Source organism: Paramisgurnus dabryanus, chromosome 4, assembly GCF_030506205.2.
Source record: "Paramisgurnus dabryanus chromosome 4, PD_genome_1.1, whole genome shotgun sequence".
In the NCBI taxonomy this organism is placed as follows: Eukaryota; Metazoa; Chordata; class Actinopteri; order Cypriniformes; family Cobitidae; genus Paramisgurnus; species Paramisgurnus dabryanus.
The window spans coordinates 21,502,140-21,529,533 of NC_133340.1; the positions used below are offsets into that span (position 1 = coordinate 21,502,140).

Below are 27,394 nucleotides of genomic sequence, written 5' to 3' on the forward strand. Positions count from 1 at the left end.
ATAATGCATATATTTGGTCTTTTCTTTTGAAACAGGCAAAAATTTGTTTGCCTTAAATGTTAAATAGGCTTTTAAACTTGTCAACTTAAATGTTCAGTTTTGGATCCAAACATCCTGTTTATTTCTGCTATTTTTTGTCATTTTATCTGTGTACTTATCTGTGCTTTGCTGACATACTGATGCTGACGTAAGTGTCATGTGAGGAGCGAAAAAGGAAGTTTTGCAAGTGAGGACTTTCATGCAGTTTCTGTAAGTAAAAAAAAACACAGTTCAATCTAACATGAATTACTGATATGAACTGGTCTTGCTGAAAGATTTAAACATCAAAAATGAAGTTTGTCTATGTTGTGTGCATCTGGATTTGTCTGCCAGGTCAGTTTTGTTTGTATTTATGTCTCAATAGTGTGATTGTATAAGTTTGGTTAATGTGAAGGAAGATCGGCACAATATTATGAGCTCCTGAAATAACTCGGATAACTTTAGTGCTGTTTAGACAAAACGAAACCATAGCTTTTCTGATACGGTCTATTGAGTAGGGTTGTGAAAATTCTGGGAATTTTGAAAACTTTCCATGGAAATGTATAATGGACAGGAAACTTTTCAGGCAACACTTGCAAAAAACATGCTTGCCTTGTCTCAATATAAATGTGCATTGCTGCTTGTCAAAATAATGAACAACTGTATTTTATAATAATAAACAAAAACACACGATGTGCCTAGCAATGCCTAATAGCTATTAACTAATATTTAAAAAATATATAATTGATTTTTTATATCATCCACATCATCCACAACCTTAGTGAACATCAAATTAACTTGCTGGGGTAAACAAACCCAGAAATGTTTACATTTGACCTGACAATGGGCTAAAACAACCCAGCATAGGTTCAGTTACAGCCCAGTGGGTTGGGTTCGTCCCTTTTGACCCAAATAACCCAGCATTATTTAAAATATATTTACAGTATTTAGAGTATATGTTTCCCTCTTCTCCTGTTAAAACAACAACAACAACAACTACTCATCAACATATGAAAAATCAATAATGCATCAAACCTGCAGTACGATGATATAAAAAGAAAATGTCTCTACACATTTCACACAAGGTTTTTATACTGAATGCTTGCAAATGTAGCATTAAAACTATTAACTACTCAGTTACTCAGACCTTTATCTAAATAATCAAACTTTAATACTGGAGAAAAACATTAAGACATCATACTGTGTGCATTAGAGTTAATGTGTTGCTTTATTTAATCAACAGGATTTGGAAATTCAGCTGCTGATGGGATTCACATAAACAAACTTGAAGGAGATCAAGTCACAATTACATGTAGTCATGAATGGGCTTCAGATTACAAGAAGTATTTCTGCAGAGATCCATGTAATTATAAAGATAATATAGTATCATCTGATCAGACTTCTAATGGGAGATTCAGACTGAAGGATTCTGGGACAGGAACGTTCACAGTGACCATCACTGATCTACAGGAGTCAGACTCTGGGATTTACTGGTGTGGAGTGGACAGAGTTTTTCAAGACACATATATAAAGGTCAATCTGAGAGTATCTAAAGGTAAAAATAACAATATTTGGCGTAAATGTTCTACACTGTAAAATACACTGTTTCATTTATTTATGACTATCACACACACAACAGCAGACAAAAACACAAACACATCTCAGAAGACTCCAACACCAGAGACAAAATCTGATTCTCAAACCTCCACGAGTAGATCATTCACTCCCGCACCTGATAACATCACAACCTCATCTCCATCTAAAGGTAACATGACATCTGCTGGAGTAATATTACATGTGTTTTTTATTTATCCTTTACTGATGTCATTTCCTTTTTCATTTAAAGGTCATAATGTAACATCACGTTCAGCTGATCAAACATTTTTAGAACAAGCTGGTGAGTTTCACTCTTTTCAGATTGACCAGTATGCCAATTTGGGATGTAACAATTACAGTTTTTATGGTTTATCATGCTAAAAATTCCAGATGGTTAGTATTACCATTTCAAATTTTAATGATCACGAAACCGTAAATTATTATGGTGGTAAATACTGTCCTGTATCCGCTAAAATTAGCAACAATCCTGTACAGGCAGGTGCATCATGAAACATAGGTTTTGTTTATTTATGTCAGGAATGCAAAAACAACAAGCATAATAATCTGCAGTTATTAACATTTGGAATAAAATAACGCAACACATTCATACTCATTCACATATTCTGCCGTTGGGTGCTTTGTATAGACGTTTCAGCAGTAACAACATAAACGACTTGTTTGTGAAATACACGTAACTTATGGTAAAGTGACAAGTCCTTTTAGAGTCCTTTCTGATAACAAGTAGTTTACCTTACTTCAACCTCCCTTCAAATAGCGTTAATCCATGATAGCTTGTTCCCTTGTCTTTAGGAAACCAAAACATTTGTTATTTTTTGACGAGGTATTTGTTCCAGAGTTCAGTTTAGCAAATAGTCAGACTGTTGAGCAGAATCTCAGAAATTAGACTTAAAGAACTACATTTCCCAGAGTGCATCAGCAGCAGTAAATCAGCTGCTTGTCATGTGATCAGTCATTGTCACTGATTTGGAGCACCTGTTAAAACATGGGGTTCCTCAGTCATTCAGACAAACAAACTTCACAGAGAAGACACTCCAAATTCACTCATAGGTTCAGTCCAAAGACGCCAATGGTTTGTGAAATGTTTATTTACTTTGTAGTGTACTGTTTTATTCCATGTAAAAGGTTTAAGTACTTAATTTATCATAAAATTCATGTAAAATGTTTAGTTAAAATATTTGATTGAAATGTTTCATTAGAATGTTTAAATGAAATGTTTAATTGAAATGTTTAAATGAAATGTTTAATAAGAATGTTTAATTGAACTGTTTAGTTAAAAAACTTTTACTTTTGTTCTCTGTTTAAAGGTTTACAACCTAATTCACTGCTATTTCACTGCCTAATTCACTGCCTAATTCACTGAACAAATTAATCAACTGACAAAGCCAAACGGAAAATAAAAGTGATTAAGCTGGAAATTTGAGTTGTCCTTGTGTCCTTTGGAAATTGAACAAGAGAGGATTTGACAGTTGTAAACCACGCGAAGCAGCCTGGCCCTGAGGATAAACGGCTTCAGATCCAGAAATAAACTGTTGACGTAGAGGAAATCAAGATGGCAGAAGATGTCCTGGGAATGACGGTCCAGCAGCTCAAAAAGGAGAGGACCACTGCAAAAAGCAGCTTCACTAGACAAGCCAACTTAATTTCAAGAGAAGCAAGCAGAATGCTTCAAGTGGAGTTAAAGGAGGAATACACTAAGCTTTCAGATTGTTTCAGGAAGATGCTCGATGCCAATGATGACTACAGAATTGGACTGGAGGCAGACATTAAGACTGAAAATGAGGAAGCAGGTCTTAATGAACAGCAAGAAGCCGACATTGATAGATCTGTAAAGGAAGGTGAAACAAAGTTGGCGGAAATAAGAACCATTGTTCAAACAAACCTGTGGTCGAGGTATGGAGAGAGTGAACTTCTGGTGGCAATCTCGGAAGCAGAGAAAGGCAATGATGAAGCGGCTGATGTGCCTGTGGAAAGTGCCAATTTGGAGGGCTATGAAGTGCACCTCAGTCTCTTGGACAAGAGAATAAAAGAGGCCATCTCAGCAATGTCAACATGGGAGAGATGGATCCCTAAAGAGTTAAAGGATGAATTAGATGGAAGAGTCAAGGACATAAGAGCATCCTACTACAGGCTTGAGGTAAGGAGAGCTGAATTTGTCACTGCACGGACGGTCAATGAGCAAAGCACCGGACCAGTACAACCCCAACTGGCAACATCCACTCCATTAGTAAGAATTAAGCCAACCTCTCTACCTATTTTCAGTGGAAGCAAGAGAGAATATCACAGATGGAGGAAAGACTGGGAGAGCCTGCAAAAGCAGGGAGAGCCATCTGGATCAACTGAAGTTAAGAAAATTCAACTCTTGGAAAGTGTGGATGACAGAATCTCAAAAGACCTCAGACTTTCAACCTACACCACTGCCAAAGACATGTTCAGAGTCTTGGAGAACAGATATGGCAACAAGTCAACCATCACAGTTGAAATCCTTGAAGAGCTAGAGAAGATGCCACATGTGAAAGGGAACCAGCCAAGAAAGGTCATTGACCTCATACAGTCAGTGGAGAAGGCCCTAGCAGATCTTACAGAGTTAGGAAACTCTGGAGCCATAAATAACCCACTGGTAATTAAAACCATTGAAAGCAAGTTGCCTGACTTTATTAAACGAGACTGGGTGATGTTCATGGTTGAACCAAGGAACAACGTCACATCAGACAACCACTTTGGCATGCTTTTGAAGTTCTTGAAAAGTCAAGAAGAAATACTGGAGAGACTCGAACAGCTCAGAACTGTGGAGAAGGTGGAGAAATCAGATCGTTCAGACAAAAAGTACGACAGAAAAATCGCCTCAACAAAAACCACAAAGAAAGAAGAGTTTGATGAAGGATGTGGTGTCTGTGGTGAGAGAGGGCACAACAACAAAATCTTCTTTTGTAGAAAGTTCAAAAGACTTAAACTACCTGAAAAGAAAGCTGTATTGAGAAAGCTGGGAGCATGCAGAAAATGTCTTGGATGCCATGATGAAGATGGATACTGCAGAGACACATTCCTATGCAGAAATAAAGACTGTAAAAAGGAAGGTGGTGCCCCAGACCACCATTTTTTCCTCTGCCCAAAGGGAGAATTCAAAAGAGGGGAAGAGAGAAAGAGTGGAAAAGACGTCAAAAGTGAAAGCAAACTAACTGAGGAACAAGAGGAGATCTTGTCTGAACTTTCTCCAGAAATGGCAGATCGATGCAGAAAGGCTTTCACCAACACCAACAAAACTGCAGTGACACTTGATGCTTCAGGCCAGTCTGAGCTATTGCAGAGAAATGGGCTCTCTGAACTTCCAGTTATCATGATGTTGATGCAAGTCACTGCAAACGCAGGGCAGAAGATTGGGACTTTAATTGACCTTGCTTCAGATACAAACTACATCACCCATAAGGCTGCTGAAAGACTAAGGTTAAGACATGAGAAGATAACTTTAGTTGTGCATGGGGTTGGTGGTATGGCTATGGAAGTGAACACACAAAGGTATCTCCTCAAAGTCAGAGTCAAAACACCAAAAGGAACAGAGAGAGCTCATGAAATGGTCTGCTACGGCTTGGATGAAATCGCCAGAGTGCATCAAGTAATTGATCCAGAAAAATTGAGAAAATTCTTCCCAGAAGTCAAACTGAAAGAATTGGAAAGGCCAGAAGAGGTTGAACTTCTTATTAGCCACCGAGAGGGAAGACTCGCTCCACAGAGAGTAAAGATCATTGGAGACCTCGTCTTGTGGGAGGGTCCGTTGGGTAAGACAGTGGGTGGAGCACATCCCGACTTATTTGAAGAAGTGGAGGTAGCAGCATTTGAGTCCAGAACACACTTTGCTCGCTCCATGAGGACAGCAGCTGTCAAATATCAAGAAATCACAAGTCCAACAATTGATACAGCCCAGCCACAGCAAAAAGATGAAGCTCAGACCAAATTTACAGCAGTCAGTAACCGTAAGTTCCTAGAGTGGTGGCACTGGGATAGCATCGGAGCTGCATGTGAGCCAAGATGTGGAGGATGCCGTTGTGGAAACTGTCCACCAGGAGGAAAAGAAATGACCCTGGCAGAGGAGAGGGAATTGGAGATCATTAAAGGAGGTCTTACCTACAAGAAGGGGGATGCTCACACATCAGCGCCACATTGGGATGCAAAGTATCCTTGGACGGTAGATCCAGCCTCTCTCCCAAACAACAAAGGTGCAGTCCAAGCTTGTTTCTTAAAGATGGAAAAGCAACTAAGCAGAGAACTAGACTGGAAAGTTGCATATACTAATCAGATACATGAAATGATTGAAAGAGGCGCAGCCATAAAACTCACCAACAAAATTATGGATGAATGGAACGGACCAGTGTGGTACGTAAGCCACCTGGTGGCACCAAACCCTCATTCAGTGACCACACCAATTCGTATTGTATGGAATAGTAGCCAGAAATACAAAGGCGTGAGTATGAATGATCTTCTTTTGAAGGGACCAGACGTTCTCAACCCTATCAGAGCTGTCTTACTGAGGTTCAGAGAAGGGATGTATGCATCTCTAGGAGACATCAAAAAAATGTACAACTCTGTATGGCTGGAGGAGCGTGAGATGCATCTTCATAGGTTCCTCTGGAGGGACAGCCCAGATGAAGAGATAGGTGAATATGCAATTACCAGAGTCAATATTGGGGACAGACCTGCTGGTTGCATTGCTCAGTTGGCTATGAGGGAGACGGCACGCCTGCCCAACTTTCTTCACTTAGAAGATGAGCGCAGAGTCATTGAAGAGGACAGCTATGTAGATGACCTCTTAACCTCCCATAATGACCTAAATAAACTTGACAATATTACAGCAAATGTGGAAGAGATCTTGAAAGCTGGAGGTTTCTTCCTCAAACCATGGGTCCGGTCAGGGCAAAGTGGGAGGCAAGAAATGGAGACAGAGGAGGGTTTAACAGAAACACAAAGTAAAACCTTAATTCTTCCAAATCAAATGAGAGGTGAAGACAATAAAGCCTTGGGTATTGGCTACCAAATGGATGAAGACAAGCTCTACATGTTAACCTCAGTTAACTTTTCCAAAAGGAAAAAGAAGATGAGAGTTGGAAAAGATCTTCTTAAGGAGGAGGTAAGAACTGAGACACCGAAGCCACTGACTAGGAGGGGTCTCTTAAGCCAAGTGGCTGGACTGTACGACCCAATTGGCTTAGTCACACCTGCAAATCAGAAGGGAGAAGCTGTAAAAGCTGAGATCTGTGGTGCTGTCTTCGCAGCTAGGATCAGGAAGTATGTGGAAAAACATGCTCGAATTAAAATTGAGAGATGGTTCCATCTACTCGACAGTCAAACAGTCTTGGGAGCCATTCAAAGAGTCAGTTATGGGTACAAAACCTTCTTTGCAAATAGAGTGGGTGAAATCCAGAAGGTTGGACTAGTGCAAGACTGGTGGTGGATCCGTGGAGATCTAAACATAGCTGACATCATAACAAGAGGAGGCGCTCCTGAAGATTTGAGGGAGAATTCTATATGGCAAAATGGACCAGAGTTCCTGAAGTGGCCAGTGGAGAAGTGGCCTATAAAATCAGCAGGAGAGATTGCAGCTCATGCCAGGGAGAGTGTCAACAAGCTTCAGAGAAAGGCATTCACAGGTGCATTAACTAGAGCTCAAGCCAGAAGCAGTCAGAAAAATGAAGACCTACAAGGTAATCAGGAAAGTCCAAAGAGTAAAACTCAAGAGGGAATACCTGTGGTAAATCCAACTCCTCTTCTAAGTATGAAGCCCACTGGATGGGTTAAAAATCTCATAGAAGTAAGAAGATCCAGTAGTCTGTCCAAACTGGTGAGAGTCGTTGCCTGGGTTTGTCTTGCTGCCAAGCAGTGGCTGAAGAGGAAGTGTCGGGCCCCTAAACAGTTAAAGTGGGAAGTTAGATCACCCAAGCAAGCTGTGGTGACTGTTAAAGAAAAAGAAGATGCACTCAAAGACATCTTTCTTGCAGCTCAAGAAGGTACAGTTTTTGCAGACACAACTCTAAGCAGACTGGCATTATACAAAGATGTGAACTCCGGACTGCTAGTTTGCGGGGGCAGAATTCAGATGTTCAATGAAGATAAGACAGCAGTGCCAGTTTTACCATTTGAAGCATGGGTATCTACACTGTTGGCACAGGAATCCCACAAAGCAAACCACGAAGGAGTGGCAGGAACCCTTCTCCGGATGAGAAAGAAAGCCTGGGTAATAAAAGGCCGTAGACTTGCCAAGAAAGTGGTTGACAGCTGTGTGGTTTGCAGGAAAAGCAAAGCAAAACACTGCCAACAAATCATGGCTGACTTGCCTCTAGAGCGAACAGGCCCAGCTGCACCTTTTGAATTCACCACTATGGACCTTTTTGGCCCTTATGAAGTGAAAGATGAGGTCAAGAAGAGAACTAGACTCCGAGTATGGGGAATAGTTTTCTGCTGCATGGCTTCTAGAGCCATCCATACTGAAGTGGTGAGTGACATGTCTTCTGAAGGATTCTTGCTAGCCTATCAAAGGTTCACCTCACTGAGAGGACACCCCAAGAAACTCTGGTCAGACCCGGGCACTAACTTTGTGGGAGCCAGACCTGCACTGGAGAAGCTTTACAAATTCCTGAACCAACTAAACAAATCTGAAATTGAAGACACAGCTGCCAAGCATGGTACAGAATGGTCATGGAAGATTCACCCTGGAGACTCTCCCCATAGAAATGGTGCAGCAGAGGCAGCTGTCAAAGTAGTAAAGCGGGCATTAAGCAACCTTGGTGGAGATGGTGGTTTCACATGGGGAGAATTTCAAACTTTTCTCTTCATGGCAGCCAACCTTGCAAATGAGAGACCCATCGATGCAAGAACTCAAAGCAGAGAAGACTGTGTAGAGTACATCACCCCAAATTCTCTGCTTTTAGGACGTGCCAATCCAAAAGGAGACCCTGGGGATTTCCAATTTGATGGCTACCCTTACAAAAGACTTAAACATATTCAAGCAGAAGTAAGCAATTTCTGGAAGAAGTGGAGCCAATTGGCTGGACCCAATTTGTTCGTAAGGAACAAATGGCACACCAAAGAGCGAAATGTTGCGGTTGGAGATGTGGTTTGGTTGGCTGACCAAAACGCCTTGAGAGGACAATATAAGCTGGCTAGAGTGGTCGGTGTTAATGCTGACAGCAAAGGCATCGTAAGAGATGTGCTTGTGAGAACTTTTCCCAGCTATCCTGTTCACATCACAAAGGCGAAAGACAAAGAAGGTCACATTAGAGCTAATAGTGAAAAAACCGGGAGGCTCCAAACCAAAATCCCAGCCACAATTCTTCACAGAGATGTCAGACGCCTTGTCATTCTAATTCCCATTGAAGAACAAGCAGAGGTATGAAAGAACTTGTGTGACCTCTGGTTTTGAAAAACCAGGAGCTCAAGTGGGAAGTGTTGAGCAGAATCTCAGAAATTAGACTTAAAGAACTACATTTCCCAGAGTGCATCAGCAGCAGTAAATCAGCTGCTTGTCATGTGATCAGTCATTGTCACTGATTTGGAGCACCTGTTAAAACATGGGGTTCCTCAGTCATTCAGACAAACAAACTTCACAGAGAAGACACTCCAAATTCACTCATAGGTTCAGTCCAAAGACGCCAATGGTTTGTGAAATGTTTATTTACTTTGTAGTGTACTGTTTTATTCCATGTAAAAGGTTTAAGTACTTAATTTATCATAAAATTCATGTAAAATGTTTAGTTAAAATATTTGATTGAAATGTTTCATTAGAATGTTTAAATGAAATGTTTAATTGAAATGTTTAAATGAAATGTTTAATAAGAATGTTTAATTGAACTGTTTAGTTAAAAAACTTTTACTTTTGTTCTCTGTTTAAAGGTTTACAACCTAATTCACTGCTATTTCACTGCCTAATTCACTGCCTAATTCACTGAACAAATTAATCAACTGACAAAGCCAAACGGAAAATAAAAGTGATTAAGCTGGAAATTTGAGTTGTCCTTGTGTCCTTTGGAAATTGAACAAGAGAGGATTTGACACAGACCATTAAACAAACAGAGACCGGAAGTTAAGTTCTGCCAGACGCATAACTGCAACAACGCACGTTTGTCTGATGAAACTCTCTATACAAGGGTAACCTTGGAAACCGCTCAATGTTCCATAACCACCATCTACTGTCGGAGAATGAATCTTCACTTTAATTCAGCCTGTCTGGTGTTTTAGTTTTCTGCATCTATGTTTCATTAAGCCTAATTTTTTTGCTTTAAATCCTGAAATTATCCAGTATATGTTGAAACAAAAACAACAGGTGATGCCACATGTACTGTAGATTTTTTCTTGAACTTGTGTGACTAAGATGTGTTGACTCTTATTTAAAATAAATACAAATATTTTTTGTTTAAGCAAATGAACGGTTCATGTACTTTGTTTTATACCTTTTTTGACTGTTGCTTATTCTGACCAATGCTAACAGATGATAACCATTTTGTTCTTACTTTAAAAATATTGTCCAGCCCCAGTCTTGACTTACGCTATTATGAAGTTATAGCATTTTCCAAACATATTTTCTATATGGTGTAGCGAACAGCTGCCTTTGAGAAGGCTTTGCTACATTGGGACTGGATTTTGGTGCGTTAACATAAACAAATGCCCAGCTCCATCAAAACAAGACAGCCAGGACAACTGTCCGAGACACTTTATCATCCCAAACCCACTTTACTTACATCCTAAGCCAAGGTGATCCTACTGTAAATTCCTTGAGAAACAGCATAGAATCAAAATATATATATATTGAGACTATAAAAAATATTCAGCATCAATTTTTAGGTATTTTTAGGCATAGCCACGGATGTGCCAGGGTGTGCCGGTGCCAGCCACAGTGGCAGCTGGCACACCTGTGGCTACGCCACTGGGCCAAGAACAAAAAAAAATGAGGAAGCGATTACTTTCATGATTTTTCTGCTTTACCACAAAAATATCCAACCATCAATCTGTAAGCATAAAAAATTTGTCTTAACAGTATTTGATGCAATATTTTGCAGTTTTAACATTTACATATTTACACAGTTTTTGCTTATGGGCTTTCCCCGATAAAAGAAAACCGTTGTACGCGTTTAAATGAACCCACGTTATCAGTTTATTAAGCATAATCGGCGTAAGAATGTGCATGTTAACGCACAATAATCAAATGCATTGTGTACTAAAATTCTGCTTAGGGACCCATTAAGGGTCAGGCCAGCCCTGAACAAAACATGACAAACGACATAAAGCACAGTAAGATGCTTTACCAGTTTCTGAATGAGAATAGACAGCGGTGAAGTACTTGTGGTGCCTTAAACCAGTGGTTCCCAAATCCAGTCCTCGGGACCCCCCTCCCAGCATGTTTTAGATGTCTCCTTATATGAAACACCTGATTCCACTAATCAGGCTCCTTCCAGCCACGTGATTTTTTTTCCCAAACCAGTTCAGATAGGAGTTTTACTTAAACATGAGCTCAGGGGCAGAAAGAAATTTGATTGGTTCACAAAAATGACCAATGAAAGTCCTCAACCGGAGCCTTCAAGGCAGCTTCTGCAGTGAAGCAGTTCGAGCTCACCGTTGGTCAGGTGAGTAGTGCAGATGGTTAGATAGGAATGTGACTGGTTTTGAACTCAGCTCGAAATGTTTCGAGCGTTTAAGTTACGTGTTTCCACGTGTCCGTGGCACGATCTTCATTTTCGTGCCAGTTTCACGTGTTGGTTACTCAATTGTTTTTTCTATTTTCTTACCATTGTCTCTTGGGATTGGGGTTAGAACAACTTTGTTACAAAAAATGACATCCTAACCCAAACCCAACTCTAACCCCAACATCAAGTGAAAAGAGTTTAAATTTCTGACAAATAAACGTATAAACCACTTCCATTCTAACCCAGACCCAACTTCATCTTCACGCGAAAACAGTTTAATTTAAAAACCCACAAATCCAACCCCAATCGACAATGGTTTGAAAAAAGGAAAAAAAATTGAGTATTCAACCCGTGAATCTGGCACGAAAATGAAGGTCGTGCCACGGACACGTGGAAACACGTAACTTAAACGCTCGAAACATTTCAAGCTGAATTCAAAACCAGTCACATTCCTATCTAACCATCTGCGCTACTCACCTGACCAACGGTGAGCTCGAACTGCTTCACTGCAGAAGCTGCCTTGAAGGCTCCGGTTGAGGACTTTCATTGGTCATTTTTGTGAACCAATTAAATTTCTTTCTGCCCCTGAGCTCATGTTTAAGTAAAACTCCTATCTGAACTGGTTTGGGGAAAAAAATCAAGCCTTCCAGCCTAGCCTGATGAGTGGAATCAGGTGTTTCATATAAGGAGAGATCTAAAACATGCTGGGAGGGGGGTCCCGAGGACTGGATTTGGGAACCACTGCCTTAAACCAATACTGTTGAGGTGAAAACATGAATACAATGGCAGAAGGTGGACAGTTGTCATCAATATGAATACTTACAGATGATTTCCTTTAGGTCTTCTAGTGATCTTCATTGTTGGTTTGGCAGTGCTGGTGATATTTGGACTGGTGGTCTGTATGTTGAACATATACAAGAGAAAATCAAACAGTTTCAGGAGTAAGTAAAAATATACACATAATTCTTAAAATAATGCATTTCCCTCAACGTCGCTCTCATGCAACAGATCCAGAACACCCAGATGCTGAAACTGTCACCACATGTATCATAAAGGTGAGTGACTGATCAACTTTTGACCTAAGATAACCTGAAGTCCTTCTGTTGGTCTGTCATGTAATAATGCAATTCATGATCATTTGATTTTTTTAATTCAGAGACAAATTTTGAAGAAGTGGTACAATATATCATTTTGGTATTGCACCGTATTGTGATCGCTCCATCTTGAACAAAAAAAACCACGTAAAATGTTATGTTTAGAGACATCACTGTAATAAAATCATTCCTCCACAGGCCGTTCGTGATTATGAAAGCACAGAGATTCGACAGCAAGATGATACATTCACTGTCGTCTACTTCACTGTCAGTCAAAACCCTGCGGCCAATCAGATTCAAGACCCTCTATTTAGTTCACTCTCAACTTACAGTCAGAATACCAACGTTTAAAACCCCAAAACGATTACAACAGATATTCTTTGTTTCATAAACAATGTGTTAGTTAAACTTTAAAAAAGTACATTTAATCATAATAGCATGGAACATTGGAAAAACATTTTTTAACCATTTTATACTGCCTGTATTTCCCAAATTTTTTAGCACACATATGATTCAACATTTCATCATCCACATCACCAAGCAAATGTACATTTTAAAACCAACTGCAAAGTAATGGACTTGTTCTATTAACTTAAGTGCGTTTTTAGATATTTGGTAACCTCGGGCGTGCCAGGCTTAGCTGGATTCAACACTATAGGGCCTATGATTTGTAATTTGCTTTTATGATTTGTTCAGGTTCAGGTTATATTCCTTAAATAAATAAATTCACTCAGAGACATATTTATAAGAAGTTTACGAATCTCCATAAGCATATGGCTTTATCAGCAATGTGGATCACCATTATTAGGAGGTGATTTACATTGACTATTAATGGTTAAAAATGGGCATGAACAGGGCGGGATATACGTGAATCAGCCTCATACGCACACTTGCAAGTGATCTGTGATTTATAAAGGAAACATTGCCTACAGGTGCACGTGACCTGGCACATGGTTTTATAAATCTGAATATTTTTGCCGTACGCCATTTTTGGCTTTTGGGCGCATGTTAACTTTTAGTATGGATCCTACGCACTGTTTTATAAATGAGACCCATGATCTTTATGTAGCCTCCCCATTTATAGTCCCCAAGCCACACTTGCATGTACAAAGAAGTTTCCAAGACCTCTCCTTATTTGGATATAAATAAATACAAAGGAAAATCCCCAGTGTTAAATTAACTTTACCAGTGTTAAATCAACACTATTTGGTGTTTATATAATCCACACCAAGATCGATGTTAAAAAAGACTGGTGTTAAAAATATAACTCTGAATCAGTGTTAAAGTTAATGAGATAATGAATTGATGATTAAGACAATAATGATGAACACCTGCTGGTCATTCAAATCAATTACATTTTGGACATTTTCCTGTCTCTAAATTTTTATTTTGATGACTCGTTTTCTGGAGAAAATACTAAAATAATAAAGAAAGACAAATAATTAAATGCAATAGATGAATACTGTTGGGTGTATGCCTCCAAAAGCTGCAATCTTTCACGTTTGCCTCTCTATCAGCATCTCTGTTTGAAAAATAAAATGATAACTTGCAGAGTTATTTTCTAAATGGATAAGTTTAACTTCTAAACAACTGTCAAAACAAAATACAAGTGCCCAACTATTCCAGCATCCACACGCGTGATTTAGTAGACAAATCTTCTTTCTGACGTGATGTCTCACAAGTCAAATAGACATTTATCACAAAATGTATCACATTAAATCATAAGTTTGTGTTTGTTATGAGTTCATTTGAAGTCACCATTACTGTGATTAGTGTTTCATTTAGTTAGTCGGTGAGATAGGCAGGCAGATAATCCAAATGCAGCTTTTATTGAGTTAACATAGATGAGGTAAAAAACAGAAACCAAAATAATGCATGACAGATTATCCATAACATGAATACAAAGCCCAGAACCAAATTATTACATCCAACACATTACATTAACAAAGACTGATCAAGGACAACTGAAACACTAGGGCTATATATACACTTAGGGTAAATGAGGTAACAAGACACACCTGGGAAACAATCAAGAACGAGGACCAATGAAACAAAAGAACTACAAAAGACTACAAAACATGGCAGACAGAACAGAACTTCAAAATAAAAGACAAGGACTGGGGAAAACATAGAACTGAATAATTACAGCTGCAACACATGATAAATTATTTTTATTTTTTTTTCAGAGACAAGTATTACAATATAAAATTTTGGTATTGCACTGTATTGCATTTGCTCAATCTGAAACAAAACCGATTGAGCTAATGATGTGACATCACAGATGATACATTCGCTGTCGTCTACTTCACTGCAGGCAATCAGATTCAAGACCCTCATTTTGCTCCACACCCAGCTTACAGTCAGACTACCAATGCTCAAAACCCCAAAATTATTACAGCAGATTCTTATATTTAATAAATGATGCGTTAGAAAAATAAGTACAGTTATTCATAGCACGACACATTGTACAACCGTTTGTTAACCCTAAATGTGAAATGGGCTTTTGAAAGTATGTAACAAATAAATACTGATGCCTAGTGTTTCACTGTCAACTTAAATGTTCAGTTTCGGATCCAAACTGTTTATTTCTGCTATATCTTGGTCATTTTATTTATGTACTCATCTGTGCCTTGCTGACATACTGATGCTGAAACAAGTGTCATGTACGGAGCGTTCACATTGATCTCAGATCAGACTGCTTAGATCATTTCTAATTCCCAACCAATACAAGCACAAACACATATGTGTGAAAGCAGTTGTGTCCACACAAGAAAGAGGAAGTTTTGAAAGCGAGTACTTTTATGCAGTTTCTGTGAGGAAAAAACTGAAAGCTAATCTTAGGTAAGCATTTTGATGTTTAGTTCCTCAATACGACACACGTTCTCTCATGTCTCATTTATCTGTCACGGTTCAATCTAACAGGGATTACTGATATCAACTGGTCTTGCTGGAACATTACAGGTTTACACATCCAAAATGAAGTTCGTCTGTGCTGTGTGCATCTGGATTTGTCTGTCAGGTCAGTTTTGTTTGTATTTATGTCTCAGTAGTTTGATGGTATCAGTTTGGTTAATGTGAAGGCAGAACGGCACAATATTATGAGCTCCTGAAATCACTTAGATAACTTTAATGCTGTTTAGACAAAATGAAACCATGATTTGCCGAAAGCTAGTATTGTGTTAGAGAGGTATTATAATCAATAAGGCACTTTCCAGATAAAACTTGCCTAAAACATCATCACAGGTTCTCAAATCTAAATATAATTGTACATTGCTAATTGTGAAAATAATGAACAAATGTATTTTTTATAATAATAAACAACCAGAGAAAATTTGTCTCTCTACACATTTAACACAAGGGTTGCATACTGAATGCTTGTAAATGTAGCATTAAAAACATCATGAAAACAGACTGTTTCAGAAAGAAAGGTCTTTGTAACTGATGTTATAATAAACCAGTACATAAACACTACTCAGTTACTCAGACCTTCATCTAAATAATCAAACATCATTAAAAATCAAGAAAGATATCATACTGTGTGCATTAGAGTTAATGTGTAGCTTTATTTAATTCAACAGGGTTTGGACATTCAGCTGCTAATGGGATTCACATAAACAAACGTGAAGGAGATCAAGTCACAATTACATGTAGTCATGAATGGGCTTCAACTAACAAGAAGTATTTCTGCAGAGATCCATGTAATGATGAAGATATTCTAGTATCAACTAATCGGTCACCTAACAGGAGATTCAGACTGAAGGATTTTGGGACAGGAACATTTACAGTGACCATCACTGATCTACAGGAGTCAGACTCTGGGATTTACTGGTGTGGAGTGGACAGAGTTTTTCAAGACACATATATAAAGGTCAACCTGAGAGTATCTAAAGGTAAAAATAATAACGTTTGGCGTAAATGTTCTACACAGTCATAAATAAATAAAACCGTTTATTTTACAATCACACACACAACAGCAGACAAAAACACAAACACATCTCAGAAGACTCCAACACCAGAGACAAAATCTGATTCTGAAACCTCCACGAGTAGATCATTCACTCCCGCACCTCATGATATCACAACCTCATCTCCATCTAAAGGTAACATGACATCTGCAGGAGTAATATTACATCTGTTTTTCATGCATCCTTTGTTGATATCATTTCCTTTTTCATTTGAAGGTCATAATGAAACACCCCGTTCAGCCAATCAAAATTTTTTTGATCAAGCTGGTGAGTTTCACCCTTTTCATATGGTACACAACTGAGCCAATACTTCCTATGTACACACAGCACTTACAGAAATGTTTGATGACCTCTTTCAACAGCATTTGTGATGATGTTGATTTTCACAGAAAATATCGCTTTTGAAAATAGTCATGCCGATAATGGCATTAAATGACTTGATTGGTAATCGCTAAATTTCATGAACCGTTCTTTCTGTTTACTTTTGTCATCATAAGGATCCTGAATGCGGCTGCAATTAAAGACCATGTTTTACGTAGTGCAAGCATTTTTATAACCCGTTGCTCATGTGCGACGTGCAGATTTAGATAACTCTCTTTGCCTTTACAGAGATATGCGTATTTTCTATGAGGACGCGCTCTGGTCAACAGCGTGACACGTCTTCACATCCCCATCAAACAGCGTATACAACACATATCTATCACAGACAAATGCATCATCATGCCAAAAGTTTATTATTTGCATGCGTTTAAAGTTTTGATAGTTTTAACTTTCATTTTCATCACAGCTGCTCTTGTCTGTTCACCCGCGGCGTGCACACACAGCTGCCTGTCATCAGTGCACGTGAACAGAGTGATCTCTCTCATGTCTTAAAGTTGCAGTAACCTAATTCATCTCTTAATAAAATCACTCTCTGCCTTTTGACAAAGGAACTGTTATACTTCATATGAATGCGTGTAGATTTATTTCATACAGTAAAGAGACTGTGAAGTGTTTTAGTTTCATTAATTCTGAGAGACATAAACGTTTTTAAAGAGATATTACTGTGCAGAAGAAATATTTGTTGTGCTTATTTATTTTATTCTCTATTAAAACAATAATGTACCTAATTACTGCAAGTAATATAACAAAGGCAACATCCGTGGTATTACTTTATTTAGAAAAAAATGTTAACAGTTACAGTCATCAAAGAGCTCACATATTGACGTAAAAAATCGGAATCGGCCGATCACGAAGACAACAAATCGGTAATCAGCTGCAAAAATCTTGATCGGAGCATCCCTAAACATGAGTACGATAAAACCACTAACTAAGGTACAATCTAATGCAAACCAAGTTCCTGTGGGGGTCGCATAATAAATCAATAAACAGAAATCTCACTAGGAAGAACGTAATCTAAATGAAAATCTAGAGCTGCACATTTGCAACCAATTTGACAATTTGTATATGGTTCTCATTCGTTTTCGATTCAGTCCAATATTTATTCGTTGTCAATATTGCATTTATCATTTTAGTTTTGCAGACATGGCATTTATTTTGTGTGCTGTTTCAGACCTATGTGTAATGCACAGATCCAATGTACTGCAGCTACTTTCTGAATTGTTCACATTTACACAAAAGACTACGAGGATAATCGCAGCATTTTAAAATATATTTTTTAAATTATGTCCATTTAAGGTCAAGGAAACATGAACCAAGTATTTGCACACTCTCTGAAGTGTTGAGACGCTGCTTGCCGAGCAAATTCTTCAGACTTCTGAAACAATGCACGAGTAGTGCATTGAAATCCTTTTTGCGTCCTCTTTGCTCAAAGGGGACATATCATGAAAATCTGATGTTTTCCATGTTTAAGTGCTATAATTGGGTCTCCAGTGCTCCTATCAACCTAAAAAATTTGAAATAGATCAACCCAGTAACTTAGTTAATTGATAAACCATTCACTGCAAGCACGTGAAAAAATAGGTCGTTATTTTTGCGCTGCATACTGCTGTGACATCATACAAGTGAGAGCGTCCTTGTACATTCCAATACATTCATTTATTTATCAGTCCGCCACAAAATTAAAATTGGCCACCACAAATAGATGTTTGCACATCGCGTTTATCACTATACCTCTGTCTCATATGACAGTTTCTGTTCAAACACCGCGGCTTCAGCCGGCGGCGCTCCGCTGAGCCTCATTGAAGTTGCATTTAAGCATGCTGACGTGCTCGTCGCGAATGTTCCGCCACAAACTACAAGTTTGGAAAAAACTGTTATGGTGTTCCTGATTCTCAACCTGTGGATGTTTTTCATCGCTAAAAGGGAGTTTGGGAACTTATAGCAGAGCAGATGACAACATGTTTGCTCGAGACAGCGCAAGCTAGCACAGGTAAAGCTAATCTACATTGATGACGCTGTAGTGACGATTTTCTCAGACCAATCAGTGATCTACTGTGTTTTCGCGTCACGTTTGGTATCAGCTCGGGTCGCTTGGAACCCCAACCGAGGTGGTACGAAAAAAAGTATCGGGTACTACGTACTGCACCCAATGGAAAAGCTCCCAAAAGTAAGCTGACCCGACCCAAACTAAACTAAACCGTGGGGTACTATGCAATGGAAAAGCGGCATTAGTTTACATCAACATCAATATTGTTGATAGGGTGGGGTGATGCCTAAGGAGTTAAAAACTAAACACGCTCATCAGTAACATCTACTCTCTCTGTGTGCATTCAGGTCCTCTGGTGTGTACTGCTGTGGGTCTGACTGTGATGCTGATTATATTTTTGGGGATCTTCTGTATGTATAAAAGGAAGAAGAGAAAGTCACACAGTTCCAGTGGTAAATGAGAAATCATGCAGTCTTTTGTGAGATCAGGATGTAATGTACTGTATCTAATGATGTGCTTCTGATGTTACAGGTTCAACTCCGAGTGATGTTAAAAGAGGGACCACAGAGGTGAGAGAGGTAAACAATCACCCCATTATCACTTTCTGAACACACCTGTTGATGTTATGGGGCGTCTCTGTGTTATTTGTATACAATTTTGATGACCAATGTTTTTTTAATCATCTGATTGTAATGAGGAAATCAAGCTCCTCTAGTGTGACCTCTAGTGGACAGTTGTGTAGTACAGGAGGGACTGTACAACTTGGTTTTGTGAATAATGTATTTAAACCTATACAGTAGATTACTGTAGATATAAACATTAAATGCATCATACAGAGCTGAAATGCATCACAGTGATGTTCCTGTTCTTTTATCAGCACTCTTAAATTTGAAGTGATCAAAAATTTGATTGTTTATGTCATAGGACATTATTTTTGTTTTTACAGGTATGTATATAAAAAAGTGTTGCATTTTTTTGTTAAGTTATTATAACATCATTGACTCTACAGACTGCAGGTGAGGACATCACATATGTGGACATTAAAGAGACTCAACAGCAGACTGATACACACACAGTCATATATTCAACTGTCAATCATAATTCTGCAGCCAATCAGATTCAAGATTCATTCATCTATTCCAACCTCTCAATCCCACAATACAACTGTAGCAACCAAACGGCAAACCCCATCATTGACACAGTAACATATGCAGCTATTTATAAACATAAAGTCTCTTCACCAAAAACATTCAGATCAGAAGACACAGTAACATATGCCAGTGTTTGTTCCTAAAGCGGTTTAACATACTTGATGTTTTGGCACAATGTTAATTGTAAATTAATATGTATAAAGATATAATTTGTATAGAAGCGTTTATCACCTTTTTTTTTTTTGATGTTAAAACAAACAGCTTCACCGTTTACTTCCTGATCTTTACTGTCTGTATATTTGGATATTTTTGACAGGTCCATACTTAACTAGTCAGTATTCAACTAGTCAGTTTGCTCAGCTCTTTAACTGCTTCAATTCATGTTGTTTTAATAAATGTGATTGTGATTCTCACATCAGGCTTTGACTTGCATTTAAATATTTATATCACTTTGTAGTAAATATAAATAAAGAGATATGTGTCGTATATCACCATTCATTGTAAAACCACTGAGATTTGAATTTTGGTCAATAGTGTCAGCCGTACTTCTATCCTATAAATGTAACCTTGTAAGCCGTTCAACACAAACCAATAAAATGACATTCCCAAAATAAAATGAATTTAGTTGCTAAACTATTTGACCAATAAGACACATTTTTGGCAGAATCTGAAAGAATGGAGACTTCAGACAAAAATTTCAGACTTAATTTAAACAAGAAAAGGAGTTATAGCTGATGAAGTATTGTGAAAATGAAAATTTGAGCACAAAATTGTCATTACCAGCAAGGAACGGAACACAAGTGTATGGAGCCAGAATGATCTGAATAATAATCCACGCAAAAACATGATGCACACACTCATAGCCAAATTCACACACAAAATTCACGTGCACAAAATATATACACTCTTAGAAAAATGGTTCTAAATAGTACTAAATAAGGGTTTGTTAGCTTGTAACAATTGCAGAACTCTTTTTGGTTCTTAGAACCTTGCCTTGAAAAGTGCCATAGAACCTATGCTATAAAGAACCACTAATGTATCAGCTGTCAGGAGGGTTATTTTTATTATTTATGTACTTTTTTATTTTTTCAGCACTTTATAAGTTTTAACCGTTTAAAAACTGAACTGCAAGACATCAGAAAAAGACTATTACATGAAATCATGGCATATGCCACATCAAAACATGCAAGTTATAATAATAAATACTGAATATTAACCTATTATGATGTTACATTCAGATTTTTCATTTTAGCACAAACAGAGAGACGGCATAGAATACAAATTAATGAGATGTTAATAATACATTACTAACTGTAAAAATAAAAGTCAATAGCATTGTGTCAATGTTTGTAGAAGCTAACAAAAAAATATTATTTTGTGTGCTGGATCATTGTACAGCACATACTCTATCCAATGTTTTTTGGTTTGTGGCAGTGATGTTGAACATTTGGGTTTTGGGTCTGGTATTGTCATATTGATCTTAAATCAACACATATCAGTTTTAAAAACTTGCATTTGGTGTTAATAATAATTTGTAGCTTCCTTCAATCACCACAAGGGGAGCTGTCTGATTGTTTCTCTCATTTGATTTTTATTTTGCAAAATTATTTCTTACTAACTGTTTGCTGTTCACATATTTTCTTGTACTGTACTGTATATTAAAATATGTTAATATACTAATAAAAGTTTAACTTTAAAGCTCAATCGGTAGAGAATTGCAAAGGTCACAGGTTCAGTTCCTTGGCGGTATGCATATATTAAAAAAAAAAATTATCATTTGAATGCACTGTAAGCCACTTTGAACATCTGTCAAATGCATAAATGAAAACATTAACCTTCAAGCCAATAAAATTCAGTGCAATGATATAAGACACAAACTGTACTTGATAAAAAACCATCAGCACATTTGGAAACTTCATCTGCCACAGCAAACATCTCAAAGGTGTCAAGCTTTTGCCTTCAAAATAGCACTGTATTGTAGTTGCACAATCTGGAACAAAACCGGTTGAGTAAATGATGTGATTACAGAGAAATCATTGTTATCTCATTACTCCACAGACCGCTCGTGATTATGACACAGAGACTCGACAGCATGATGATACATTCACTGTCGTCTACTTCACTGTCAGTCAAAACCATGCAGCCAATCAGATTCAAGATGCTCTTTTTTACTCCACCCCAACTTACAGTCAGAGTACCAACGTTTAAAACCCCAAAACAATTACAACAGAGATTCTTATGTTTAATAAACAACGTGTTAGAAAAATAAGTACATTCATTTATAATAACATGAAACATTGTACAAGCGTTTGTTTACCTTAAATGTAAAATGTGCTTTTGAAAGTGTAACAAATAAATACTGATAGTGTTTCAGTGTCAACTTAAATGTTCAGTTATGGATACAAGCTGTTTATTTTCTGCTATATTTTTGTCATTTTATCTGCATACTCATCTGTGCCTTGCTGACATACTGGTGCTGATGTAAGTGTCATGTACGAAGCGTCTATTTCACACTGATCTCAGATCAGACTGCTACGTTCCATTCTAATTTCCAACCATTACAAGAAGAAGCACAAACATATGTGTGAAAGCAGTTGTGTCCACATACAAGAAAGAGGAAGTTTTGTAAGCGAGTACTTTTATGAAGTTGCTGTGAGTAAAAAAACCCAGCTGAATTTAGCAAAGCAGTTTGACGTTTAGTTCCTCAATACGACACACATGCTCTCATGTCTCATTCATCTGTCACAGTTCAATCTTACATGAATTACTGATATGAACTGGTCTTGCTGGAAGGTTTACACATCAAAAATGAAGTTCGTCTATGTTGTGTGCATCTGGATTTGTCTGTCAGGTCAGTTTTGTTTGTATTTATGTCTCAGTAGTGTGATGTATAAGTTTGGTTAACGTGAAGGCAGAACGGCACAATATTATGAGCTCCTGAAATAACTCGGATAACTTTAATGCTGTTTAGACTAAACAAAACCAAAATTTGCTGATAGGTTGTATATTGTCAGAGTAGTATTGTAATGGATAAGACACTTTCCAGGCAACACTCCAAAAAAATCATCATAGGTCCTCAAATCTAAATAACATTATACAATGCTTCATGTCAAAATAATGAACAAATGTATTTTTATAATAATAAACAAAATGCATGATGTGACAATGCTGTATAACATATATTTACAAAGAATATTTTTGTGTTACTTACAAATTACAAATCCTCCACAACCTCAGTAAACCTCAAATCAAATGTACATGTTGTGGTAAATTAAACCAGAAAATGTTTACATTTGACCTGACAATGGGCTAAAACAACCCAGCATAGGTTCAGTTACAGTCCAGTAGGTTGGGTTCGTCCTATTTTGACCGTATTATGTTTCCCTCTCTAATGTGTCTGTGTGAAACAATGAAAAAAACTCATGAAAGTGTGAAGTCATGACACATCAAACCAAAGAAAGTATGTCTCATACTGAATGCTTGTAAATGTAGCATTAAAAACATTATGGAAACACTTTGTAATTGATGTTATCATAAACCAGTACATAAACACTACTCAGTTACTCAGACCTTCATCTAAATAATCAAACATCATTAAAAATTAAGAAAGACATCATTACTGTGTGCATTAGAGTTAATGTGTTGCTTTATTTAATTCAAAAGGGATTGGACATTCAGCTGCTGATGTGATTCACATAAACAAACATGAAGGAGATCAAGTCACAATTACATGTAGTCATAAATGGGCTTCAGATAACGAGAAGTATTTCTGCAGAGATCCATGTAAAGATGAAGATATTATAGTATCATCTGATTGGTCACCTAATAGGAGATTCAGACTGGAGGATTTTGGGAATGGAACATTCAAAGTGACCATCACTGATCTACAGGTGTCAGACTCTGGGATTTACAAGTGTGGAGTGAGCAGATTTTTAAAAGACACATATGAAGAGGTCATTCTGAGAGTATCTAAAGGTAAAAATAACAATGTTTGGCGTAAATGTTCTACACTGTAAAATACACTGTTTCATTTATTTATGATTATCACACACACAACAGCAGATAAAAACACAAACACATCTCAGAAGACTCCAACACCAGAGACAAAATCTGATTCTCAAACCTCCACGAGTAGATCATTCACTCCCACACCTGATAACATCACAACCTCATCTCCATCTAAAGGTAACATGACATCTGCAGGAGTAATATTACATCTGTTTTTCATTTATCCTTTACTGATGTCATTTCCTTTTTCATTTAAAGGTCATGATAAAACAACCCATTCAGCTGATCAAACATTTTTAGAACAAGCTGGTGAGTTTCACCCTCTTCATATGATGCACAATACTTCCTCTGTACACACATAACTTACAGAAATGTTGGATGATCTCTTTCAACAGTATTTGTGATGATGTTGTCATGCTGCCATTGACCCCATTAAAGCAGCGGTTTACATTATATGTAACATGAGTACGATAAAACCACTAACTGACGTACAATCTAAACGCAAACCAAGTTCCTGTGGGGGTCGCATAATAAATCAATCAACAGAGAACAAATTAAGACTCTTCAGCTCAAATAACACATTTGTTAAGGATCAACGCAAGTACATTCACATAATCTAAATGAAAATCTAGGGCTGGACATTGCAACAAATTTGGTGATTTGATTAAAATCTTTTGTTCAGATTCGATTCGGTCCAATATTGATTAGTTTTTAGAATTGCATTTATTTTGTGTGCTGTCACTTTAAGACCTACATGTAATACACAGATCCAATACACTGCGCTTACTTTCTGAATTGTTCACATTCACACAAAAGACTATGAGGATAATCGCAGCATTTTAACAAATATATTTTTTGTAATTATGTCCATTTAAGGTCAAGGAAAGAAGAACCAAGTATTTGCACACTCTCTGAAGTGTTGAGATGCTGCTTGCTGGGCGCACGCTTCAGATATCTTAAACAATGTGTCGTCTTTGCTATGATATTTAAATTAGCAACTTGCAAATCAAACACTTTCGTAGAGATGTAGCACTGGCTACAGAATCATTCACGCCTACCCCAGGCCATCAGACACTTTTTACAAGCCCTGCATGAATTTTTATTATGCACTATCAATTCAGGGATTTCACGAATCGATATTGTTTTGTTAAATGGTTTGTTTTAGGTTACATATTTTTAACCAGCCCTATTAAAAACTAAACATGCTCATCAGTAACATCTACTCTCTCTGTGTGCATTCAGGACCTCTGGTGTGTACTGCTGTGGGTCTGACTGTGATGCTGATTATATTTTTGGGGATTTTCTGTATGTATAAAAGGAAGAAGAGAAAGTCACACAGTTCCAGTGGTAAATGAGAAATCATGCAGTCTTTTGTAAGATCAGGATGTAATGTACTGTATCTAATGATGTGCTTCTGATGTTACAGGTTCAACTCCGAGTGATGTTAAAAGAGGGACCACAGAGGTAAACAATCACCCCATTATCACTTTCTGAACACACCTGTTGATGTTATGGGGTGTCTCTGTGTTATTTGTATACAATTCTGATGACCAATGTTTTTAAAATCATCTGATTGTAATGATGAAATCAAGCTCCTCTAGTGTGCCCTCTAGTGGACAGTTGTGTAGTACAGGAGGGACTGTACAACTTGGTTTTGTGAATAATGCATTTAAGACTATACAGTAGATTACTGTAGATATAAACGATATTAAATACATCAGACAGAACTGAAATGCATCACAGTGATGTTCTGTTTGTTTATCAGCACTCTTTAATTTGAACTGATCAAACATTTAATTGTTTATGTTATAGGATATTATTTTTTGCTTTATGTATATAAAAAAGTGTTGCATTTATTTGTTAAGTTGTTATAACATCATTGACTCCACAGACTGCAGGTGAGGACATCACATATGTGGACATCACAGAGACTCAACAGCAGACTGATACACACACAGTCATATATTCAACTGTCAATCATAATTCTGCAGCCAATCAGATTCAAGATTCATCCATCTATTCCAACCTCTCAATCCCACCATACAACTGTAGCAACCAAATGGCAAACCCCATCATTGACACAGTAACATATGCAGCTATTTACAAACATAAAGTCTCTTCACCAACAGACACAGTAACATATGCCAGTGTTTGTTCCTAAAGCTGTTTAACATACTTGATGTTTTGGCACAACGTAACTTTTAAATTATTATGTATATAGATATAATTTGTATAGAAGCGTTTATCACTTTTTGGGATGTTACAACAAACAGCTTCACCGTTTACTTCCTGATCTTTACTGTCTGTATATTTGGATATTTTTGACAGGTCAGTACTTACCTACACTGTAAAATCAAACAATAAAACTAACTTAAAATAGAAAGTACCTGGTACTCAAAATGTGCCAAAAAGTTTAGCTAACTATTATTTTTGAGTTCATTCAACATCTATCATAGATTTAAGTTAACAGTAAATCTTTTTTTGAGTTTTTACAACTACACCAAAGGTAAAGAGTTTAGGGAACTTGAAAAGTAGATTCAACCATAATTAAATATTTTAAGTCAAAAGCCCTCTAGTGGCGGTTTTTACCAAAAAGTGACATCATCATTGAAAGGGCACTCAGACGTGTTTTAAACGGATGAATTTGCCCTTGGATTCAAATAATTACAAACTTTTGGTGGTTGTGATGAGTTCAATTTGCCAGGGAAGCTAAGAAAGAGTCTGTCACTGCAAATGTACTTCATTTTAAAGTTAAATCAACACCATTGGTTGAGGAGGTTCAGTTCCCAGCATGCTTTGCATGAGCCCGCAAAATGAGAGCATTTTTTTAAATTAAGTGATATTTTATGTGGTTTTTAGTAAACAGTAGTGTTAGTAGCCAGACTCAGTAGTGTTAAACATTTATTTATCTTGGAGATTTAGAAAAGTTTGCTATTTTTTTAGTTTTGTGCTTACCATTGTTCAGATGTGTAGTGCCTGTGCTTAGGCTTTAGGTCAATAATGTGTTGCTATATCATATAAACAATACCTATGTGGAAGTCAACACTGAGCTCAGTCTCAACACACTTTCACTGGTATCAAATTTTCATGAGTCACATTATATGTTTCTGTGATTTGTGAACAAAACTTGAATATTTTGAGTACTCTGAACTTGTCAGGTTTTACAGTGTTCTGTTAAGTTGTAAAATGTAGATATTTAAGTAAAGAAAACTTAAGAAAAACAAAGCAATCAGTGGCCACAAAATATTTAAGTAAAACAACTATTACTATTTAAGTTACATAAATTATATAATTTAATTTATATAAGACTTTATCTAAGTTTAGATAAATACATTTTTTGGCAAACTTAGAAAAATAGAGGCAATCAGTTGCCTCAAATTTTTTGAGTAAGTAGAACTTATCCGGGTTTACAGTGTAGTCAGTATTCAACGAGTCAGTTTGCTCAGCACTTTAACTGCTTCAATTCATCATATGTTGTTTTAATTAATGTGATTGTGATTCTCACATC

At 37.3% G+C, this 27,394-nt stretch overlaps 4 protein-coding genes across 7 annotated transcripts in view; 3 read left to right on the forward strand and 1 right to left on the reverse strand.

Moving 5' to 3' along the window:
• Positions 1–27,394, reverse strand: part of LOC135760373 (putative adhesion G protein-coupled receptor E4P) — a 76,037-nt gene that overhangs the window by 17,505 nt on the left and 31,138 nt on the right. For 2 of the 3 annotated variants that reach the window (XM_065274340.2, XM_065274341.2), the window contains one exon: positions 12,124–12,197. The exons of the other annotated variant lie outside the window; for it this stretch is intronic. The gene's annotated coding sequence lies outside the window, so the exon portion shown is untranslated. The remainder of the gene's footprint in view (positions 1–12,123; positions 12,198–27,394) is intronic. 3 annotated transcript variants of the gene reach the window in all.
• Positions 234–22,146, forward strand: LOC135785628 (uncharacterized). Its single transcript, XM_073814588.1, has 14 exons — positions 234–372; positions 1,262–1,573; positions 1,658–1,783; positions 1,865–1,915; positions 12,140–12,241; positions 12,309–12,355; positions 12,593–12,739; positions 15,317–15,413; positions 15,973–16,284; positions 16,369–16,494; positions 16,576–16,626; positions 19,075–19,179; positions 19,259–19,305; positions 19,737–22,146. Exons 1-14 carry the CDS (start codon positions 330–332, stop codon positions 20,019–20,021), a joined length of 1,851 nt encoding a protein of 616 aa, XP_073670689.1. The 5' UTR covers positions 234–329; the 3' UTR covers positions 20,022–22,146.
• LOC141282054 (uncharacterized) lies at positions 2,495–10,993 on the forward strand. The gene is made up of 3 exons (XM_073814441.1): positions 2,495–2,704; positions 2,940–9,278; positions 9,514–10,993. The coding sequence occupies exon 2, from the start codon at positions 3,185–3,187 to the stop codon at positions 9,014–9,016; it is 5,832 nt and encodes a 1,943-aa protein (XP_073670542.1). The 5' UTR covers positions 2,495–2,704; positions 2,940–3,184; the 3' UTR covers positions 9,017–9,278; positions 9,514–10,993.
• On the forward strand, positions 23,893–26,716 carry LOC135760376 (uncharacterized). Of its 2 annotated transcripts, XM_073814298.1 has the most exons (5): positions 23,893–24,063; positions 24,145–24,195; positions 25,129–25,233; positions 25,313–25,350; positions 25,778–26,716. In XM_073814298.1, exons 1-5 carry the CDS (start codon positions 23,916–23,918, stop codon positions 26,045–26,047), a joined length of 612 nt encoding a protein of 203 aa, XP_073670399.1. In that variant the 5' UTR covers positions 23,893–23,915; the 3' UTR covers positions 26,048–26,716. The 2 variants fall into 2 exon arrangements, with proteins under 2 accessions (XP_073670399.1, XP_073670398.1); XM_073814297.1 differs by having other exon boundaries at positions 23,893–24,195.